This window comes from Cetorhinus maximus, chromosome 19, assembly GCF_964194155.1.
Source record: "Cetorhinus maximus chromosome 19, sCetMax3.hap1.1, whole genome shotgun sequence".
Taxonomy (NCBI): Eukaryota; Metazoa; Chordata; class Chondrichthyes; order Lamniformes; family Cetorhinidae; genus Cetorhinus; species Cetorhinus maximus.
The window spans coordinates 19,069,847-19,093,136 of record NC_135897.1 but is presented as its reverse complement, the minus strand read 5'-3'; the positions used below and the strand labels follow the sequence as shown (position 1 = coordinate 19,093,136).

Here is a 23,290-nt window from a genome sequence, read left to right as displayed (position 1 = left end):
ACTGTACCCAATGGAGAATCAGTTTCCTCCAGCACTGTATCCAATGGAGAATCAGTTTCCTCCAGCACTGTACCCAATGGAGAATCAGTTTCCTCCAGCACTGTATCCAATGGAGAATCAGTTTCCTCCAGCACTGTATCCAATGGAGAATCAATTTTTCCAGCACTGTACTCAATGGAGAATCAGTTTCCTCCAGCACTGTATCCAATGGAGAATCAGTTTCCTCCAGCACTGTACCCAATGGAGAATCAGTTTCCTCCAGCACTGTATCCAATGGAGAATCAATTTTTCCAGCACTGTACCCAATGGAGAATCAGCTTCCTCCAGCACTGTACTCAATGGAGAATCAGTTTCCTCCAGCACTGTACCCAATGGAGAATCAGTTTCCTCCAGCACTGTACCCAATGGAGAATCAGTTTCCTCTAGCACTGTACTCAATGGAGAATCAGTTTCCTTCAGCACTGTACCCAATGGAGAATCAGTATCTTCCAGCACTGTACCCAATGGAGAATCAGTTTCCTCCAGCACTGTACTCAATGGAGAATCAGTTTCCTCCAGCACTGTACTCAATGGAGAATCAGTTTCCTCCTGCACTGTACCCAATGGAGAATCAGTTTCCTCCAGCACTGTACCCAATGGAGAATCAGTTTCCTCCAGCACTGTACCCAATGGAGAATCAGTTTCCTCCAGCACTGTATCCAATGGAGAATTAGTTTCCCCCAGCACTGTACCCAATGGAGAATCAGTTTCCTCCAGCACTGTACCCAATGGAGAATCAATTCTTCCAGCACTGTATCCAATGGAGAATCAGTTTCCTCCAGCACTGTATCCAATGGAGAATCAGTTTCCTCCAGCACTGTATCCAATGGAGAATCAGTTTCCTCCAGCACTGTATCCAATGGAGAATCAGTTTCCTCCAGCACTGTATCCAATGGAGAATCAGTTTCCTCCAGCACTGTATCCAATGGAGAATCAGTTTCCTCCAGCACTGTATCCAATGGAGAATCAGTTTCCTCCAGCACTGTACTCAATGGAGAACCAAAACAAAAAATAAAAAATACCTGGAGAAACTCAGCAGGTCTGGCAGCATCGGCGGAGAAGAGTACAGTTGACATTTCGAATCCTCATGACCCTTCAACAGAACTAAGTAAAAAAAGTAAAAGTATATTTCACCCCTCCTTTTTTACTTAGTTCTGTTGAAGAGTTATGAGGACTCAAAACGTCAACTTTGTTCTTCTCCGCTGATGCTGCCAGACCTGCTGAGTTTCTCCAGGTATTTTTTTATTTATGTTTTGGATTTCCAGCATCTGCTGTTTTTTGTTTTTATGAATGGAGAACCAGTTCTTCCAGCACTGCACCCAATAGAGAATAGGATCCCTAGACTGTAGACAAAGGGGAATCAAAATCTGAAGGATAGGATGGAATTTATGGGCAAGAAGCAGGATAAAAGGTTTTCAGCAAACAGTTTTATGAACAGAAAACTGTTAATGCTCTGAATATTAAGGTGATAATTCTGTGCCAGGAAGGTTCAATGGAAACTTTGGTGTCATAAAAGGCAGATGTTAAATGTCACACCTGAGCAACTATGATATTTTGTGTTCTTTTAACAGGTCTGTCTTGGAGCAATTGTTGCATCAGTGGTCCATATTCCCTGTGTGCTGTATACAACAAGGATTATACTACCCCATTACTCCTTATAACACTGCCCTTTCGTAGAGGTATTATTACCCCTTTGCCCATAATAACACTACCACTCTATACGGTACACAAGAAGTGGAAGAATAATATCCTTATTGTATAATGTGTAAATATTATTATTGAAATTTTAATTGAATTAGCCTCTCTCTACTTACAGGATAATTCAGGATTCTCTTATTGCACTGAGTGACCGGATAAAGCCATGGTGCTGATCCTGGGACGACGCATTAACAGGGACGATAGCCATTTCCGTGACTCGCCTGTCACCAAACGCAAAGTCTTTGAAGTAGACCAAAAGCCCGCGGTTAATCAAGACATTTTTGACTTCTCCTTGGGCCCATCCCATGCTGAGAGCATCCTGGAGATGCTGAACGAGTTCAGGGACAGCCGACTCTTCACCGACGTGGTCATCTGCGTGGAAGGCCGTGAGTTCCCCTGCCACCGCGCCATCCTCTCCTCCTGTAGCAGCTACTTCAGGGCCATGTTCTGCAATGACCACCGCGAGAGCAGGGAGATGCTGGTGGAGATCAATGGAATCTTTGCCGACGCCATGGACCAGTTCCTGCAGTATGTCTACACTGGAAAGGTGAGGATCACCACGGACAATGTGCAGTACCTCTTCGAGACCTCCAGCCTCTTCCAGATCAACGCCATCCGAGATGCCTGCGCCAAGTTCTTGGAGGAGCAGCTTGACCCCTGTAACTGCCTGGGCATCCAGAAGTTTGCAGACACCCACTCCCTCAAGCCGCTGCACTCCAAGTGCAGATGCTTTGGCCTGCAGATGTTCTCCGAGGTGGCCCTGCACGAGGAGTTCCTGGGACTGGAGAAGGACGAGCTTATCGACTACGTCTCCAGTGACGATCTGGTCATCAGCAAGGAAGAAACGGTGTATGAGTCAGTGATGCGTTGGGTCTATCATGACATTGACCGCAGGAGGCCCATGATGAGGGAGCTGCTGACTCATGTCAGGCTCCCCCTACTGCATCCCAATTACTTTGTGCAGACGGTGGAAGGGAACCAGCTGATCCAGAACTCTCCTGAGTGCTACCAACTCCTGCATGAGGCTAGGAGGTACCACGTGCTTGGCAACGAGATGATGTCACCGCGGACAAGGCCTCGCAGGTGAGGGGATGGGAACAAAAACCTAACTTTCTTGTTTGAAATACCCCAAACCTCACTATGCTCTGTATTGTGATAAGCTGACTGGAGACCTGACCATGACAGAAATACTTGGGTGGTCAGTCATTAGGTGGTAAATGGGCTGAAAGTATTATTATAACTGGTAGCTGTGGAGAGCTGAGGCAGACCTGAGATATATGTGGTTAGACTATGTCAGTCCAGGTCCTGACACATGACCCCATATAAAACAGGTGATTCTTATCGATTGGCTGCAATTTGGAAACTTGGCCTAAATGACATATAGCTGGTAAAGGGAGGGCTTGGATCGGAATTAGGCTGGGAATGTTTAGAGGACCTCTTAGAGGGAACACAGGCATCTCTGATCCTGCCTTCAACACCCCATCTCAGTCACAGAGGTGTGTCAGGATAGTACTGCTCCCTGAGGAGAGTACTGTTCTCTAAGGGGAGGAGTGCCAAGTGCCATTTTGTCAACTTATTATCCCGGAAGGTTGATGGGGACATCTGGTGTAGACCAACTGGGATTTGTACTAAACAAAGGCAAATTTTAACCAGCCCCCAGATTGTGGCTCCCAGGCCTGTCAGTTGCCATGGTAATATTACCAAGGGAGCATGATGCCTGACTCATTGTTGATTCTATGGTGCATCAAGCCCCTGAAACACATGGCAGCAGGTACATGGCTACACTTGGCCTATAGATGTTTTGTAGTATTTTGCTATCCAATGTGAGTACCCATCCTACCTTTCTACTTTTGCATCCCCTCCCCCCAGGTCCACAGGTTACTCCGAGGTTATTGTGGTGGTGGGAGGCTGTGAGCGAGTTGGAGGCTTCAATCTGCCTTACACTGAATGCTATGACCCAATGACTGGAGAGTGGAAGTCGCTGGCTAAACTCCCAGAGTTCACCAAATCTGAGTATGCTGTGTGCGCCCTAAGGAATGACATTCTTGTGTCAGGTAAGGGAATCCATGCACGGAGAGATTGAGTGGGTCAGATTCTGCCCTTTCACACTTTGGGACTGGATGATACAGTTGGTCAGAAGTTCAGGATTGAGCTTGAGGGACTGAAAATACCTAATGATTCAGACGTTGTTCAGCGAGCAGTATGTGACTGTTTCTCATAGCTTTTTAGCACAGTTCATTGTGTCATTGCTGCGACCCTACAGTTTCCTTTCTGATTCTCCCTTTTCCCATCAGGAGGTGTTATGAAGGAAGAGATAGCATTCAACTGAGTGCCTTCCCTTCCCTTTCAACCCCTCTGTTTACCTCTGCTTTAACCTCTTTTCATACTCTCTATTAGCACCTTCTCTGCCTACTTTCTGAATTGACTTGCTCTCTCTCTGGCACTCACTGCCCTTGCCTCTCTCTCTCTACCTGTTTGTCTCTCTCCCCCTCAGTTTCTGTACTTCTCACTCTCCCTCCTCCCTCTTCTCCACTCTCTCTGACCTTCAGTACCTCTTATCTTCACTCTCCCCATTCCCTCTGCCTCTCCCTCCCCTGTTCCTCCCCTTCCTCTCATACCTACATGTCCCTAACAGTAACTGACAAGAACTCACTGTACCACACCAAGAGCTTTCATGTCCAAGACTCGACTTCCAAATGACCACTTCCAGCGGGTGGGAGGTGGGCAGAGTGAGTTCGCTGGTCACCCAGTGGAGATGGTTGGAGGCCTAAACTATTTTAGTGGTTGCGCTTCATCTGCATTGCATCGGCAAACTGCTCAGAAGAAGCAAGAAATTTGGTGAACAACCCAGGGAGCCCAGCAAGTGCAGGTACAATATGGGGTCAGGGCAAGAAGAGGGTGAGTGCATTGAAGGTGGAGATCGATTTACAAACTGGACATTAATGCTCCAACTGGCACACAAAGATCACTTTAAATCTCTTCTGTGAGCTACTTCCTGTGATTTTTGTAAGGGCACGTTACACAGTGGTAAAGCAATGTTTAGATTTTTGATCTTGACCGTACCATCATGGAACCTTGGAGAACGCATTTTGAGTTTAAATCTCAGGTCCCGGTAAATAGCTGTTATCTCTGGTTGCTTTTACCAGCTGTCCCTGGTACTCTGATTGCAAGTGGATCCACCAATGAGGCAACGATTCTAAGAACAGTCATTTAATGCTCCATGACAACACCTCTACCAATCAGAGGCAATGTGCCAACCAACCAGCACCGCTTTTCCTATGCATTATAAATTGTTGTTCTCTTTGAGCTTGTGCCTGTCCTGATGAGTGCAAGATGAAAAGCTTTGACAGATTGTCTCTTTTTTATAGCAATGCACAAGTTCTGTACTGCTTATGTGTGAGTCCAGGCCACAGTCTCAGAATGGATCAGTGTTCCTGGAGTTGGAAATGGTTCTAGTTTTAAAGGGAGATTTCATGGCAGTTTTTAACAGTTAGCAGTTCTCAATCTGATTTGCATAACAGTTTTTGAGAACTTTGAGGTAACAACATGAACTGTAAAATTTGCCTTGGGGGTTTGCCTGGGATTGACACAGCGCAGCAGGAATTTACCAGATGTTCTCCTCCGAGTAAGTGCCTTTATTTTTGTTTTGGTTTATGTGTCCTTGTCCTCCTTACTGTTTACAGTCCGACAACAACTTGCATTTATGTGGTGCCTTTAACATATTGGGCAGGATTTGACATCCCGCGGGCAGGCTCTTCCCAACCCAATCGGGCGTAACATAGCGCGCAATGGCGCCAGGTGTGCATCCCAACATCATCGCGCACACGCATGATGTTTCGGTCGGTGGGCGCGCGCGACAGTCAGCAGCGCACCCACCAACAATTAAGAGGCCTATTAAGGTCATTGATCAATTAATTAGAAGTTATTTTTCTCTGCCCGTCCAACTTTACGGTTTGTGAGCGGGTGAATCGGCCAGATGGCCTTCGGATCTTTTAGAAAACCTCATCCATGGTTTCTAACATTAATTTTTTTTAAAATGCTTTGACTGCATTTTTATTATGCCCTTGTTCATGTGAGTGAGTCTTATGTGGGGACCATAAGACCATAAGACATAGGAGCAGAAATTAGGCCATTTGGCCCATCGAGTCTGCTCCGCCATTCAATCATGGCTGATAAGTTTCTCAACCCCATTCTCCCGCCTTCTCCCCGTGTCCCATAGGGACATGTTTTTCACGTTTTCAAAATCTTCACTCTTGATTTTACAATTCTTCTGTTCCCTGAGGCAGCTCCCTGCCTTCAGGGAGCTTTCAGTACACGGTCCCCCACACATGTGCAGACTTCTCCGCTCGCACTCCACCCGCCCCCATCCCGGCAGCGCTGAGCTTCTCAGCGCGCCTTCCGCGCTGGCTGCCCGTTAATTGGCCAGCCAGCGTGAAATCGCGGTCGGGGGCCGATCGCAGGCGGCGGACTGTTTCCCGGCTGCTCCCGGGCCCGCCCGCCTGACGATCCAAAAATCCTACCCATTAAAACATCCCAAGGCGCTTCACAGATGTGTTATTAAAGAAAATTTATCACTTAGGGATGTAAGGAGATATTAGAGCAGATGACCAAAAGCTGGTCAAAGAGGCAGGTTTTAAGGGGTATCTTAAAGGAGGAAAAATAGTTAGAGAAGCAAAGATGTTTAGGGAACGAATCCCAGAGCTTCGGCCCAAGAGGCCTGAAGGCACGGCCACCAATGGTGGAGGGATTAAAATTGGGGAGGTGCAAGAGGCCAGAATTGGAGGAGCGCAGGTTTCTCAGAAGGTTGTAGGGCTGAAAGAGATTCCAGTATTAGGGAAAGGCCAGGCATTAGAGGGGTTTGAAAATAAGGATGAGAATTTTCAAATTGAAGCGTTGCTTAAACAGGAGCCAATGTAGGTCAGCAAGCTCAGGGTTGATGGATGAACAGGACTTGGTGTGAGTTAGGATGCAGGCAGCAGAATTTTGGATCAGCGTAAGTTTATGGAAGGTGGAAGATGGGAGGCCAGCCAGAGTGTTTTGAAATAGTCACGCCTAGAGGTAACAAAAGCATGGATGAGGGCTTGTGCAGCATATGAACTGAGGCATGGGTGGAGTTGTGTGATACTACAGAGATAGAAATAGGCAGTTTTCGTGATGGATATGTGGCTGGAAGCTCACCTTAGGGTCAAACACAACACCGAGGTTGTGAACAGTCGATAGAGAAAGGGATGAAGCCAGTAAAACGCAGTTTGTGGAAATGGCTTCAGTCTTCCTGACGTTTATTTGGAGGAATTTCTGCTCATCCAATACTGGATGTCAGACAAGCAATGCCACAAAATAGAGAAAGCAGAGGAGTCGAGAGAGGTGATGGTGAGGTACAGCTGGGTACTCAGTGTACATGTGGAGCCTGACCTTTTATCGAATGATATCGCCAGGGGCAGCATGTGCATGAGCAAAAAGAGGGGGCCAAGGATAGATCCTCGGGGGAACACCAGAGGTAACGGTTTAGGGGAAACCATTGCAGGTGGTTCTCTGACTACAATTAAATAGATAAGAATGGAATCAGGTGAGAGCAGTCCAAACCAGTTGGACGACAGTGGAGAGGCAATAGAGGAGGATGGTGCGGTCAACTGTGTCAAAGGCTGCTGACGGGTCAAGAAGGAAGAGGAGGGATAGGTTACCATGGTTGCAGGATGCCAATTTTCATTTCATTGAGGACCGTTTTATTGCTATGGCAGGGTAGAAACCTGATTGGAGGGATCTAAGCAAGGAGTTCTGGGAAAGAAGCGCATGGAATTGGAAGGTGACAGCATGTTCAATGACTCTGGAGAGGAAAGGGAGGTTGGAGATGGGACGGTTGTGTAAGGAACATATCTTTTTATTTCTGATGGACTGGGGATTAAAATTACAATGGCTGCAGGTTGAAAGACATGTTCACTGGAACAGGATGAGAGATATATACAATGTTGCCGTCCTGGAACAGAGTGTGCCATGAAAGACAGGATGGTACCAGAAAGGAGTCCTGAACCAAGGGAGCTGCCTGGCAACAACGTTTTAATTGGTTCCTGACCAGGTGACCAGGTTTTATGTGAGAAGCAGTGCAGCAGAATAGCTCCTAGCCTGAAAGGAACAAGACCTAAAACCTCTTTCTCCTGTGTGTGGAAGATTCCAATAATTCCACAATAATAGCTAGCTGGCTTTTTCTCCTCATATTTTTATAACCTGCTTTCTCTTTGAAAACCCCTGTCAAGAGGCAAAAGGGAAAATCACTGTTAGAGACATCGAAAGGCAAGTGCTCAACCAGTGAACTAAATACTGAAAGTGCTGGAAGACCACCTCATGTCATCAACAAGAACTGAAAGGAATTTGGAAGACATTGATCAAAATCAACCCATCGAATCCTATACTCTGGATTGGTGCAATTGAGCTGTTTTATCCCATCCTTAAAATCCATGTTTTTGTGTGTCTTATGTGTCTTGTATGTGTGTGTATAAGAATTTAAGAAGAGGTAGAGTTTAGGTTATAGAGCTAGAAATTAGCAGTTCATATTTCTTTCTTTTGCCACTGGTTAATGACAGTTTTTTCAAGAAACAGTTATTTACTTATTAAGTTTACAAACCTGGTGCTTGTATTCTGCTAGCCTAAATTAAACAACTAGGTAGAATTGGGGAAATCTGATGGTTTGATCAAACTTTTTCACATTTGCCATGGCTCGAGGAACAGTGGGGCTTGATATTACAGTGCACCATCCGCAGTGAGCCATGGCAGATGTTTGCAAGTGCTGAGGGGTAAGGGTGGGTCTTATGAGGAGAGAGTGATGATGACAAAGGGCAGCGGGAGGAGAAGCTAGGTACACAACTTTGAAAAGATAGAATTGATAAAACAGTATGTCTGCAGAGTAGCAATGTACATAAGGTTATTGATGTATTAGCACTGCTATTGTTTACAGGAACAGTCAAGTTCCAATCGTTCTGCAAAATATGAACCATGTATCCCTGATCTTGAATCAGATCCTGACATGATACAAGTGGTTCACAATGAGGTAGGGTATGTTACCTCCACAAGCAGGAAACGTTTTGGAATCAGGCAAAATAAATGAGGGTCGCAAATCCCACTTGAGGCTTTTACCTCAGGACAGGAATCACTATTGAATCAGGAACAGCACAATGGGCTTTGGAAAATAATAACGTGGGAAAGTAAAGCTGTGGCTGCAGATTGGGCTCAACATTGTAAACTCAGGTGCACAGATAGCACATCAGAGTTAACAGAAATGGGCCTGGGAATTAAGGCCTTATGACCAGTCAGCCTGAGGCCTAGGGATCTGGAGAGAAATACTATATTTCTATAGCACCTTTCACATCCTCAGAACAGCTTTACAGTGCACTATAGGCAATGAATTATTCTTTAATCTAGTTACTGTTGTTTTGAAAGCAAACAGGGCCGTTTTTACACAACATGATTCTCCAAATGGCAAATGAATAAATGACCATCACCATTTGGTGATGTTAAAGGACGGATTAGGCACATTAATAAAGATTAATGTTGGCCTTAATGGATGCTAACCATTCGCATTTAACATATATTTTGGGGGTATGGTGAGTGTGTTAGCATGTGCTAAACAGATCAGTGGAACCGGGACCCATCCAGCCCCAGTCCCTCTATCCTGAATCTACTGGCTAATAGACAGATGACCTGAACTGCTGCCTCTATGAACAGGATGGGAATCCCAGCTGTCAGAATATTGAGAGGAGCTGCGGGGCCTATCTAGTGCCTTACACACCAAACATCGATGGGTGCAGCCCAGATAATGTGGATGTCAAGAGGACGGAAGAGAATCCTTGTCGAGGTAACAGAGAAGGTTCAGAATCTGAGGGGAAGATACTAATACACTGTAAGGAGGTGAAGGGAAGAGGGAGTAGATGATAGGGAAAGGGACAGAGTTAGAAAGCAGTGAAGGGTAGATAAAAGAGGAAAACGAAATGGAGAAGGAAGGGGGAAATCATTATCAATGGCCAGGATTTTCTGGCCCCGACATTGTTAGACATCATCGCGGTAGGGACAGGAAAATTTGAAGAGCTGGAACGGCTCTCCACATTTTCCCATCCTGCTCACAACGATGCTTGCTGGTGTCGGGGCCGAAAAATCCCGCAAACAGATAGGGCGTAAATAGATTTAAGTATAGGGACCCATGGATGCATAATAGGAAGGGGAGAAGGGAAGGGACTGAAGCTAGGATCAGTGCTTTGTTGGCAGGAGGTGGGCGGCTTGGAGCAGGGCCTTAGGGTGGCAGGGGGAAGGGAGATTGCCAGCATTAACTGAAGGAATGAGGAAGGCGAATGTCAGCAGGAGTAGCAGCTGTTTAACTAGTATGACAAAGAAGTAATTAATCATGAATAATAGAAATGGAAATATTAACAAAGAAGTACCATAATATTTGCATCTTTAACTTTTGGATTTCCCTTCAGCCTTCATACATTTAGATTTGCAAACCTACTGCTGAAAGGAGGGAGTTGCCAGCTGTTTGTAGCTGTTGGTCAGCATTTGCTTGTTTTCTAGGTTGGCATAAGTGAAACTCTGACAGAGACCCTATACTAGTCAAACCAAAGTCTGGAAAAACGAACTGAACATTTCCAGTGTACTTCAGAAGAGTTGTGAAGCCTTTTGCTCAGTGTGCTGATAGTTGGTGACGGTCTTTCCCAAGGAGACCTAATGTTTTACTGACAATGTAGCTCAAAAATGCATTCCACTATGAATCTTTAGCTTTGCAACTGAATGTAATCCTTGAAGATTATATAATGTTTCTTATCATCTTTTTTACTTCTTCCATGGATAATGGAGACCTAACATAGGTTTCATCTGCAGTTCAGATGGAGCCCATGGACACATCAAAAACCTGGCAAAGGCCCTTCTCCAGTCAAACTAAGGCCTGAGGCTAATGATAGTGACTAGGCCATTTCTAATCAGTCTTTACTTGAAGCTGAAAGGCAGTAAAAAGATAGCACAAACTCTATTTCCAACCAAACCTCAAGCCTGGTGTTTATTTTCTCACTTTGTGTTTAACAGGTGGCAGAATCAACAGCCGTGATGTGTGGATGTACAACTCCCAGCTGAACATCTGGATGCGAGTGGCCTGTTTAAACAAAGGCAGGTGGCGCCACAAGATGGCTGTCCTTCTTGGCAAGGTAACAGGAGATTTTAAACCAACCAGGATTTTTAACTCTAACTTAGCTAAACACCAAATAAAAGAACAAACACTTTTCAAATACACTTGTCTTTTTTGATTAAATGCAATTTCAGAGTTAATTCAAAAGACATGATAATTCAAAGAAATTAATGTTGTAGTGAATGATAATTAATTGAACCTGCCTCTTTTAAAAACAGCTCTGAACGAGCTTCTTTGACAGCTATGTGGAATGTGCTCTGACTAGTACAGCACAGATCAGATGATCCATTATTGGTTTTCAGTTTGTACCTCACCACCCCCACCATCACTATCTTTATAACCTCCTCCAGTGTAACAATCCTCTGTTCCCTCCAAACTCAGTATTCTTCCGACTCTGGTCTCTTGTGCAGCCTCTCTCCAATCATGGGATTGTCTTCAGCCACCTAGGCCTACCTTTCTGGATTCCTTCTCTAAACACCTCCACCTGCCTTTAAACTCACCTTTTCAACCAAGTTTCTGGTCAAGGAGCATTAGCAAAACTGGAGTCAATGGGAATTGGGGGAAAACGTTCCATTGGTTAGAGTCATACCGAGCACAAAAGAAGATGGTTGTGGTTATTGGAGGTCAGTCATCTCAGTCCCAGGACGTCACTGCAGGAGTTCCTCAGGGTAGTGTACTCGGCCCAACCATCTTCAGTTGCTTCATCAATGACCTTCCTTCCATCATAAGGTCAGAAGTGAGGATGTTTGCTGAACATTGCACAATGTTCAGCACCATTCGCAACTCCTCAGATACTGAAGCATGTCCAAATGCAGCAAGACCTGGACAATATCCAGGCTTGGGCTGACAAGTGACAAGTAACATTCGCGCCACACAAGTGCCAGGCAATGACCATCTCCAGCGAGAGAGAATCTAACCATTGCCCCTTGACGTTCAATGGCATTACCATCACTAAACTCCCCACTATCAACATCCAGGAGGTTACCATTGATCAGAAACTGAACTGGACTAGCCATATAAATACTTTGGCTACAAAAGCAGGTCAGAGGCTAGGAATCCTGCAACGAGTAACTCACCACCTGACTCCCCAAAGCTTGTCCACCATCTACAAGGCACAAGTCAGGAGTGTGATGGAATACTCCCCACTTGCCTGGATGAGTGCAGCTCCCACAACACTCAAGAAGCTTGACACCGTCCAGGACAAAGCAGCTCGCTTGATTGGCACCACATCCACAAACATGCACTCCTTCCACCACTGATGCACAGTAGCAGCAGTGTACCATCTACAAGATGCACTGCAGGAATTTACCAAGGCTCCTTAGACAGCACCTTCCAAACCCACGATCAGTTGCATCTAGAAGGACAAGCGCAGTGGATACATGGGAACACCACCACCTGGAAGTTCCCCTCCAAGTCACTCACCATCCTGACTTGGAAATATATCACCATTCCTTCACTGTTGCTGGGTCAAAATCCAGGAACTCCCTTCCTAACAGCACTGTGGGTGTGCCTACACCACATGGACTGCAGCAGTTCAAGAAGGCAGCTCACCACCGCCTTCTCAAGGGCAGCTAGGGATGGGCAATAAATGCTGGCCCAGCCAACGAAGCCCACGTCCCGTGAATGAATAAAAAAAAAGTGTAATGACTGTTGTAGGAAACAGTTGGCAGTCACAAACAGCAATGTGATAATGACCAGATAATTTGTTTTGGTTATATTGGTTGAGGGATAAATATTGGCCAGGACAATGCGAATAACTCCCTTGCTCTTCTTCAAAATAGTGCCAAGATTCATCTGAGAGGGCAGATGGGGGCCTCAGCTTAACATCTCACCCGAAAGGCAACACCTCTGAAGAAGAGTTATGTGGACTGGAAACATTAACTCTGTTTCTCTCTCCACAGTGTTGGCAGTCCTGCTGAGCTTTTCCAGCATTTTTTGTTTTTACTTCAGATTTCCAGCATCTGCAGTATTTTGCTTTTACCTCCGATAGGGCAGCACTCCCTCAGTATTGCACGGGAACACCAGCCTTGATTTTTGTGCTCAAATCCTGGAGTGGAATGTGGAGTTATATGGAGTGGGAAAAGAGACTTATACACTTAGGCAAATACTTTTCAAATGGTGACAACAAAATTAACTGTGCACCACCAGTTTGAATCTGTGAGTTCTGTATGGTGAAAGTGCTATAGTACTGTTAGGGAGGGAGTTCCAGGATTTTGACCCAGTGACAATGAGGGAACAGCAGTATAATTCCAGGTCAGGATGATGTGTGACTTGGAGGGGAACTTGGAGGTGGTGGTGTCCCCTACGCCTGCTGCCTTCATTTTAGCTGGAGGAGGTGATGGGTTTGAGATGTGCTGTTGAAGGACCCTTGGTGAGTTGCTGCAGTGCATCTTGTAGACAGATGTAGGAGGAAGATGGATGTTTAAGATGACATTCCTTGATTCACCTGTAGAGTATGGGAAAAGAATTTTGTTTTACGTAAGGCTAACTTGTCATCCTTGTCTCTTATTAGTCCCTAATTTCTGCTGCCGTCTCACAAGTAAATCCAGTGAACCCATATCACCATTAGGGAAGCTGCATTGAAGGGGGAATCAAATCTTTGACCCATGCTCCCATTGAGTGCAGTTTCTCACTGTTAATGTGTGATTAGGATAGGTACTGTAACATCACATACATTAAACAAGATAAATGGCACAGAAATAGGCCATTCGGACCATTCAGTCCATGCCAGAGGTTATGTTCCACTTGAGCTTCCTCCCATCTTTCCTCATCTAAATCTATCATTGTAACCCTCTATTCCCTTCAACCTCATATGCTTGCCTAGCATCCCCTTAAATGCATCTATACTATTCATTCCAACCACTCCCAGTTGTAGTGAGTTCCACATTCTCACTATTCTTTGGGTTAAAGGGTAACATGGTGGTTATGGTTCAGAATTGCAAGTCAAGAAACCTGGAATTCCAAATCTCATCCTACAGAATTGTGAGATTACATATAAATCTGCTCATTCATGGCTGACACCAGGAAAAAAAGGTCAGGAAAGCTATTGTTTCGTCATTAAAACTCAACTGGTTCACTAATGTCCTTCAGTGCCTCCCCTAACTTGTCTGGCATACATGTAACTCCATTCCTTCACTATCTGGTTAACTGTCCAATACCATCTTCAAGGAGAAGACCCAGCACCACCATCTGCCCAGGTGTGTCGCCTGCCATTCACTGACCACTTAAACCATGCTTGCAAAATCGGCCCCTTCATCTGCAGTTCCTGTTGGGAAAGTAATAGCAGGGTCACCAAGCAGGCATTAGAGGGTTAAAACGTGCTGTTGTGAAGTGGGACCCCGGAGCTGACCATAAATGAGTAGCCCGCCCTTGTCCACTGCTCCCAGATCACTCTCCTCCCAGTCCTTTTAACCTGCAGGTTAACCTGTGCTGATCCTAGTTCAAAAAGCAGCACAAGGTCCTCGCAGATTGTCGTGAGCAGGCCGATGCAGGTACAGAAAGTGAAGAGGCAGGAGGCAATTAACTTTTGAAAGCAGAACCTCAACACCTAGCAACAGATATGCCAGAGGCTCCCTGACAGGCTACTACATCACCCAATCATATGTGTTAAATTACCTGGAATATTCTGGGTTCTTTCAGTGACGTGGGTTATGTAAACCTGAAACACCAACTAGTTCAAACCGGTTACCATGGCTTAAAAAAATAATGATAGCTTTTTTAAAAATAATGTATGAGTACTTTAGACAATAGCACGCACAAATTTATCCTTACCTACCTTGCTTAGCTTTGGCTGTTTGTCAGACAGTCCTCAGTCTCTCTCTGCATTGTTTTGACAATACATTGTCTTTGTCTTTCAGACGTCTCCCAGTCCCTCATTTGTTCTGTTGATCCTGTCTCTGTTCTCAGCCCTGTAGTATTTCCTACTACCTGGTGTACAGGGAACGTTTTGACGGATGGGGCAGTGCAGCAGGAGTTTTATCTTATATCGAACCCCTTCTGTATCTGACTGGGGAATGTTTGATGGGTTTGAGTGGACAGGGACCCTTACATTCTTTACTTTGAAGATTAGAGAAATCCATTAAAATAAATTATGACTGCCTTGTTGGCTCTTCCTGTTGGAAACCTTCGGTTAAAAAGAAACTACAGTGCATGAGGAGGCCATTCAACTCTTCATTTGGATCTATCTGCTTGCATCCTACTCCCTGCCTTTTCCCCATTTTTCCACTGGATATAAACACAGATATCACTCAGACTGAGCCACTGGGACTGACATATGTGGTTGTGTTTTCTTTTTAATTAAAATTATAGGATATTTGACACTACGGTGATGTAGTCATTTGATGATGTAGCACATGGTGCTGCTGCGTGCATTGCCATGACAACCCCCCCTCTAACCCCATGATATTTATACACTGTGAGGCACCTCACCTCCACTATCTTTAACTTGTAGGAAAGAGGATATGCTCGCACCTGTTTCCAACTTTCCCAGTGGGTAAGGGCACAAGTAAGCAGATTAAAATGTAACAAGATGACATCCTTATCTGTAAACTGTGCCATGAGAATCCAGTGAGCCAAGGTCCAAAACGGTAAAATCTTTAGGGTTCATAGATCATGAGAGTCCTCCCCAAGAGTACCAGCACACAAGCTCCCTCCCCACCTGTACTTGAACAGGAGCTATCTCCACACTTATACTAGAACACACACCCCTTCCCCAACAGTACCAGCACACAAGCTCCCTCCCCATCTGTACTGGAACAGGAGCCCCCACCACAATTGTACTAGAACATGAGTCCCCTCACCAACTGTGCTAGAACACAAATCCCCTCCCCAGCAGTACCAGATCACAAGCTCCCTCCCCAATAGTACCTAAAGAAGAGCTCCTTACTCAACAGTACTAGAATAGAAACCTTCATCTGAAATATGGGAACACAAGCTCCCTCTCCCATAGTACTGGATCATTGGGGGCTGCCCAGTGCAGCTGTGAAAAATGCTTGCCTAAGTGTTGAGTGCACCAGCAGTAAGTGCGATCCATTTACTAATAGCTGTAGCCTTATAACCAAGGACCCTTTTTAAATACTTGCGTCAAATAAGAATTGGAATTTGAGGTACAGAACCAAGGCCCACATTCCCGTTTTTTAAAGGAACATGGTGAAAGCTACTTTGAAAGTTCTCTGTTGACTTGAGCAGTTTTTCTTTACTTTGCCCTGCTCCAGGTGTATGCTGTGGGAGGTTATGATGGTCAGAATCGATTGAGCAGTGTGGAGTGTTACGACTCTTTCTCCAACCGTTGGGTCGAGGTTGCACCGCTCAAAGAGGCAGTCAGCTCACCGGCTGTCGTCAGCTGTGTCAGTAAGCTCTTCGTGATTGGAGGAGGACCCGATGACAACACATGCTCTGATAAGGTTTGCACCAAATATGGATAGAATCCCTGATGAAAGAGTCTTGCCTCTCATGCATTTGGTGTTTGGTGTATCACCATTTTATTTATAATTTTTAAAAATATCATGCCCACGTCTAGACTCACACATCTTCAGGGAGACAGTGGAGTAGTGGTAATGTCACAGGACTAGTAATCCAGGGACCCAGGCTAATGCTGTGGTGACATAGGTTCAAATCCCACCATGGCAGCTGGTGGAATTTGAATTTAATCAATTGAATTTGAATGTCCTTTAGAGAAGGAAACCTGCTCTCCTTACCTGGTCTGGCCTACATGTGACTCTAGGTCATGTGGTTCACTTTTGATTGCCCTCTGAAATGGCCGAGCAAGCTACTCAGGCACACCACCACCTTCTCCAGGGCAATTAGAGATGGGCAATAAATGTTGGCCATGCCAGTGCTGAATAAAAAAATTGCAGGTAAGTCTATCAGCAGCAAGCGTGGGAGGGAACTAGCCTGTGATTGGAGAAGCAGCTCCTGACAGAATTTGTCACTTCCACGTATGGAGATGACTTTTCTCTAATTGGTCGCATTGTGATTGAATTTTCCCGGGTGTTTCGGGGGCCTTCAGGGGCGAATTCACCCACTGCCCCCATGTATTTTGAATGCTGGTTACATACCGATGTGTTTATTTTTGTGTTTGTTGCAATAGCTCTATATGTATTTTCATGTTCGTTACAGTGACCATTGGTGTATTTATTGACCTCCCTGTTGCTCTCTGACAGGTTCAGTGTTACGACCCAACCACTAATGTTTGGCTGCTGCGAGCGCCCATCCCCGTTGCTAAACGGTGCATCACCTCAGTGTCCCTGAACAATCTCATATATGTGGCCGGGGGTCTGACCAAGTCCATCTTCTGCTATGACCCAGTGGAGGACTACTGGATGCACGTGGTGAATACCTTCAGCAGACAGGTGACTATGTCAAACCCTCCTCAGCACCTCCACTGTGAAAGTTTCCACCATGTCAGCTGATCTTGCTGTTCCTGAAATGATCAGAAATAGAAAGGTACAGCTGCTTTTTACTGGGTGGTTTGGCCTCAGTTCTGTCCTCCTCCTGTGCTGAATTAGCTGATATCAGCCAGGGGACAGTAGGGCAATAGAACTGGGTATGATGAATGGCATTTCCTGCTTCAGTGCTTCTAGTGAATGCTGGAAGTGTAAAGCAGGAAATTCGAGACCTCCTGTCTTTGATTTTCCAACTATTCCTTTCATCACTAAGAATATCAAGGATATACATTTCAGAGTTTACTTGTATTTGCTCCCAGTCTGTGCCAAAAACATTGAAACAGAAAATAGCCCAAATTCCAGGGTTAAGGAGTGCAAGCTCAGCCATGGCCCCTTTGATCATTAAGCAGGGAACCCATGCTGTGGGAGGCGAAAGGACAAGATGAGGCTGGGCCTCGGGCAATCAGCCTGTCACTATTGACTGTCTATATTTGTGTGAGGGACAGCACACAAGACTGGATAAGAGAGGGAAAGAGAGAGAGACACATGGGCAGAGGAACAGACAGGCACAGAGAGTGATGGACAAACAGATGGTCGGAGAGAGAGAGACAGAGAGAGAATCGGTGAGGAATGCCTTCAATAGCAGCTAATGAATTATTCTAAAGAGCTGCAGTAAATTATTAAAGCCTTCGTCTCCTTCCAATTCTGTGTTTTTCTTTCTATTCAATTTCTTAGAATATATTTGTTTTGAGTGTTTTACTGAGCCCAGTGTGGGACAAAGCTGCTGAGATTAAACAGGAGCATCTCTACTGATGTGAATCCAGCTCTCTCAGACATGTCCGTCCTTGGCCTGCTGCAGTGCTGCTGTGAAGCCCAATGCAAACTGGAGGAACAGCATCTCATCTTCCGATTAGGCACTTTACAGCCTTCTGGACTTAACATTGAGCTCAACAACTTCAGACCATGAAGTCTCTCCTCTATCTTTACCCCTTTTTTAAATCCTTTTTTCAAATTTATTTTTATTTATTTTATTTTTTAAATGTATTTATTTGTATTCATTTATTCATTTTTAAAATCATTTTTAACCACCTCCCCTCCCCACCCCCCAACCTTCCATGTTGTTCATTCACAGAGTGCTGACCCTTGATCTGCTATTAACACATTCTACTATCTTACCTTTAGGCCACTAAAAGCACCTTCTTTAGCCTTCACCACCACCATTAACACTCCCTTTGTCTTGTGTCCATGACATCTTTGTCAATCTCTCCGTAGCCCCTACCTATCGCTGACCTCCTACCTTGCTTCACCTGCTCCAGCCACCCCTCCCCCCCGACTTAAACAGTATAAATTCCACATTTCTACTTCTCTTTAGCTCAGAAGAAGAGTCATATGGACTTGAAACATTAACTCTGTTTCTCTCTCTACAGATGCTGCCATACCCGCTGAGTTTTTCCAGCATTTTCTGTTTTTGTCTCTCACACTGTCACTCAGTAACCCCTCTCCCCAGCACCTGTGTAACTGACTGTATCTCTACTGGTGTTAATCCATGTCCCTCTCACAGTCACTCAGTAACCCCTCTCCCCCCAGCACCCTGTGTTACTGACTGTATCTCTATTGATGTTAATCCAGTTCCCTCACAATGCCATTCAGTAACTCCTCTCCCCAGCACCCTGTGTTACTGACTGTATCTCTACTGGTGTTGACCCAGCTCCCTCCCACTGTCAGTCAGGGTTCTGGGGAAAGGGGTTACTGTGTTACTGACTGTATCTCTATTGATGTTAATCCAGTTCCCTCACAATGCCATTCAGTAACTCCTCTCCCCAGCACCCTGTGTCACTGACTGTATCTCTACTGGTGTTGACCCAGCTCCCTCCCACTGTCAGTCAGGGTTCTGGGGAAAGGGGTTACTGTGTTACTGACTGTATCTCTATTGATGTTAATCCAGTACCCTCACAATGCCATTCAGTAACTCCTCTCCCCAGCACCCTGTGTTACTGACTGTATCTCTATTGATGTTAATCCAGTTCCCTCACACTGTCACTCAGTTACCCCTCTCCCCCCAGCACCCTGTGTTACTGACTGTATCTCTACTGATGTTAATCCAGCTCCCTCACACTGTCACTCAGTAACCCCTCTCCCCCCAGCCCCCTGTGTTACTGACTGTATCTCTACTGATGTTAACCCAGCTCCCTCACACTGTCACTCAGTAACCCCTCTCCCCCCAGCACCCTGTGTTACTGACTGTATCTCTACTGATGTTAATCCAGTTCCCTCACACTGTCACTCAGTTACCCCTCTCCCCCCAGCACCCTGTGTTACTGACTGTATCTCTACTGATGTTAATCCAGCTCCCTCACACTGTCGCTTAGTAACCTCTCCCCCAGTACTTTCAATGCTCACTGGATCAATGATAGCACCGTAGAACTGAAAGTTAGAAAATGTTACATCCTGTATTGAAAAATGGAGAGGATTACAAATCAAGTAACTATTGGATTCAATTGTGGCTTTCAAAAGATGATTGGATAATTATCTGAAGAGAGAAAAATTGCAGGGCTATGAGGAAAAGACAAGGGAGTGAGACTAATTGTGTTATTTCTGGCACAGACACGATGGGCTGAATGGCCTCCTGTGCTGTAATCATTCTATGACTCTATGATCCTACCTTATGTTACAGACTGCATGTCTACTGCTGTTAATCTGGCTTCCTCAAACCGTCACTCAATACCCCTCCCCCAGCACCCTGTTCTTGACTGTGTCTCCACGGATATTGTCTGGTTCAGGAAATCCAATGACCAATTGGGAGTTAGTTGCTGCTATACTGAGCTCAAAAATTAATCTTACTGAAAGATGGAATAATAAGAAATACTGTTAAAACCAGACTGCACAGCGTCAGTGTTACCTGTTGATGCATTCGCCGTTACCCCAGTAATAGATAATGAGGATACCAAAGGGTATTAGTCTGTTATATACTTGTTTCTGATACAAATTCTTCTTTTCTACATCACGCAGGAGAGTTGCGGCATGTCTGTCTGTAACGGCAAGGTCTACATCCTAGGTGGCAGAAAGGAAACTGGAGAGGCTACTGACACTATTACGTGCTACGACCCAGCCACAGGAATCATCACAGCAATGGCTGCCATGCCCAGGCCAATCTCCTACCATGGCTGTGTGACAATCCACAGATATAATGAGAAGTACAGGCCCTGAGCTAGGGATCTCCAGCACCCACCCAATACTGAGTGGCAAAGAGGCACAACCACGCTATAACTTCCTATGGAGAGACCAGAGTCGGCCTCTGCAGGTTCTATATTAGACAATTGTTTTATGTAGCATATTCTTCCAAACATCGAGCCTTGTTTTTTAAATTTTTATTGCAACAATAGAGTTATAGATCAACAATCTCTTTTTTGTGTAACGCTAAGGTCGCAGTGACTAACATACCAAAGCTGTGGCATTGCAGGCAAAATGATGCCATTTGCACATATTTCCACATCCCTCAGATAACCATGGCTAGGTACTGGACTGCCAGTGGTGCGTTTAGTGCCACAATGTAATACCTTAGGAACCAATATCATCCTCCAGAAGGTACTTATTTTTTGAAAAAAACATATATATAAAAAACCTGTTCACTTTCTGGCATAGTTAGAGGTTCAGGAAACAAAGTCCAGAAGCTGAAATCGAAGCAGAAGCCTTCTGTTTGAGTCAATCAGAGGCACCTTGGAACCATAGAGATTGAGGTCTTTTCCAAGCTCAGAGTTGAGACCTTCATATCGGAGCATCTATGTCACTTTGATACCGATCAGTGGCTGCTATGTGGCCTCGCCGCAGTAAAGTGGAACTGTGGTAGTTATCTTCTCGTAAAAGTGCCCCTGGTTAATGTCCTCCTCTTTCACTGCTTAGTCTTTACTGAAGCCTACGAGGAGCAAATTCTTTAACCCTTGCACATGACTCAAAAGAAGTCATTGAAATGGACTGCATGAGACCATGATGCTGGTTGCCTTGGGTTACAAAGAGCATCAGGGCCAGAGGCCAGGTTCAATGAGGTGTGGTCCCATGTGTTGAGACCAGAATGCAATCCTTCCAGTTCGTATCTCTTAGGATTATCATGTCCTCAAACACCTTGTAAACGTCTTTGCTTTGTCGAAACTAAGTTTTCGGATTCCTGGAGTGTCTCTCTCTGACTGCAGAGATGATGCACTAACACCAAATGCACAGGGATTGCTGCATTTCATTCTGGAAATACTTCAGCCAGGATAATGACAGGAGTGGCAATGGGTGGGTTTTAAGGAGGCATGCCTGCTGTCACTTAGAGCAGCTCAAATTGATCTGCAGGGCATATGCCTTCTGGGTTTCATTGCCTAAGTATTGGTGTGAATAGGGTTTGTGCAGGCATTTGGATATATGCACTGTTCAGTCGATCACATCTATGTACTCAGTGAGTTGACTTTGCAACCAGAGACCATGAGAACATACTTAAAGTGATTGGATTGGTCAGATCACAGTCTAATGAATAGTGCCGCAGTGTTGATATTCACAAAAACTGCTGCATAGGCAGTATCTCAGCTGCTTTACTTTGAACCCTGAGACCCACAGTTACACTCCTGGAAATTGGTTTGTCAGGCCTAACTGGACTCCTGGCTTCAGATCATCGATCCAACAGTGGTTAGGTGCATTGAAGTAAATTTATATGGGTTATTTTCCATACAATGAAGAGTTTGAGTTGGTTATATACTGTGTATATATACCCTGCTGAGTGGGTTATATATGTATACAGTATGTGGTTTATATATACCATGTATATGTACCTTTACTAGATAGTATGTGAATTATTCCCCAGTAATGTAGAAAGTATGTAACAGGACAAACTACCGGGATGAGAAATAGAAGCTTTAGAAACCAAAAAAGGAAAATGGAAAGCTGTGGAGCTGACTGTCAACCCTTGAACAACAGATTGTGCACTTAGACCCTGCATCATTGCATGAGTGAGCTGTAACCATATGACATATTAATGTAAGATGTTAATGTCCCTTAGAGAAGAACATGCCATTGCAGCATTTCCAACTTGGTTGGGTGGAGCGGGTTGTGTGTACAAAGGTACTTGCAGCTCTGTGGCATCCCCTCCCCCTCCCCACCTCAACCCCAACAAGGGGCTATTCTTGTATCAACTCAAACAATGAGTGTTGCCGGGCCATGGATCAGTGTGTTACAGCCAGGTTTGATCCAGCCTTCACACACATTTAGGGTAGATCCTGACTTTGTGTGATTTTGTAAGCCCATTTTACAAATCTCCCATTGTTTTATCTCCAATGGAGTCAATGAAAATAAAAGTGGAGAGCGATGTGAAACAAGCTGCTGATTCACAATCACTCATTTCGCACTATTGCACAAAGTCACAATCTACCCACCCATGAACTTTCCAGCACTTCATCATAATAAAAGTCACAATATCAGGGTAATTTTGCAATAATGTTTAAATGTGTATGAGCTTTGAGGAAATTAAAGGATTGGTGAATGCTTTATGGTATTCAGTGATCTAATGTACGGTATCTCAATCAGACCTAACTCATTTCAATTGTTGTAAATCACTCAATTATTGCGTTCCAATTTCCTGATCCTGCATGGGACCTTTTTTGAGAAAAAAAATTGTAAATGCAATAAGGTTACTAAAATTCTGCAGCACTGTGAACTTTAAAATGATCACAGCTCTGGATCTCAGATTTGTAAAACCAGGACATTACGGGTTGAAAAGTGATTCAAGGAGCCTGTGGGTTTGAGGGTTGGATGAAAATAGGTAGACTCCAAAGTGATCAGAATGGAGTGAATGATCAGTGGAATAGACATTAGCACTGGTTTATGCGCAGATCTATTTTCAAAGGGAGAAAATCTTTACTTTTCAAGCTATTTCTTCTATTAAATGGGATTAATTTAGCATTGTTAAGCAAGGATGCACCAAAAAATTCTGATTAGGGAAGAGGTCAACAAATCTTGGATAATCCGGTCAGTGTCC

General features: G+C 44.8%; 1 protein-coding gene across 1 annotated transcript in view; it reads left to right on the top strand.

Annotated features, from left to right (window-relative positions):
- klhl24a (kelch-like family member 24a) overlaps positions 1-22,181 on the top strand; it is a 29,089-nt gene extending 6,908 nt beyond the window's left edge. The window contains exons 2-7 of the mRNA XM_078563547.1: positions 1,856-2,820; positions 3,607-3,791; positions 10,801-10,919; positions 16,114-16,302; positions 17,062-17,250; positions 20,293-22,181. Coding sequence (XP_078419673.1) covers positions 1,901-2,820; positions 3,607-3,791; positions 10,801-10,919; positions 16,114-16,302; positions 17,062-17,250; positions 20,293-20,490 — 1,800 coding nt within the window. The 5' untranslated portion in view covers positions 1,856-1,900 and the 3' untranslated portion in view covers positions 20,491-22,181. The remainder of the gene's footprint in view (positions 1-1,855; positions 2,821-3,606; positions 3,792-10,800; positions 10,920-16,113; positions 16,303-17,061; positions 17,251-20,292) is intronic.
- Positions 22,182-23,290: the final 1,109 nt, after the last annotated feature.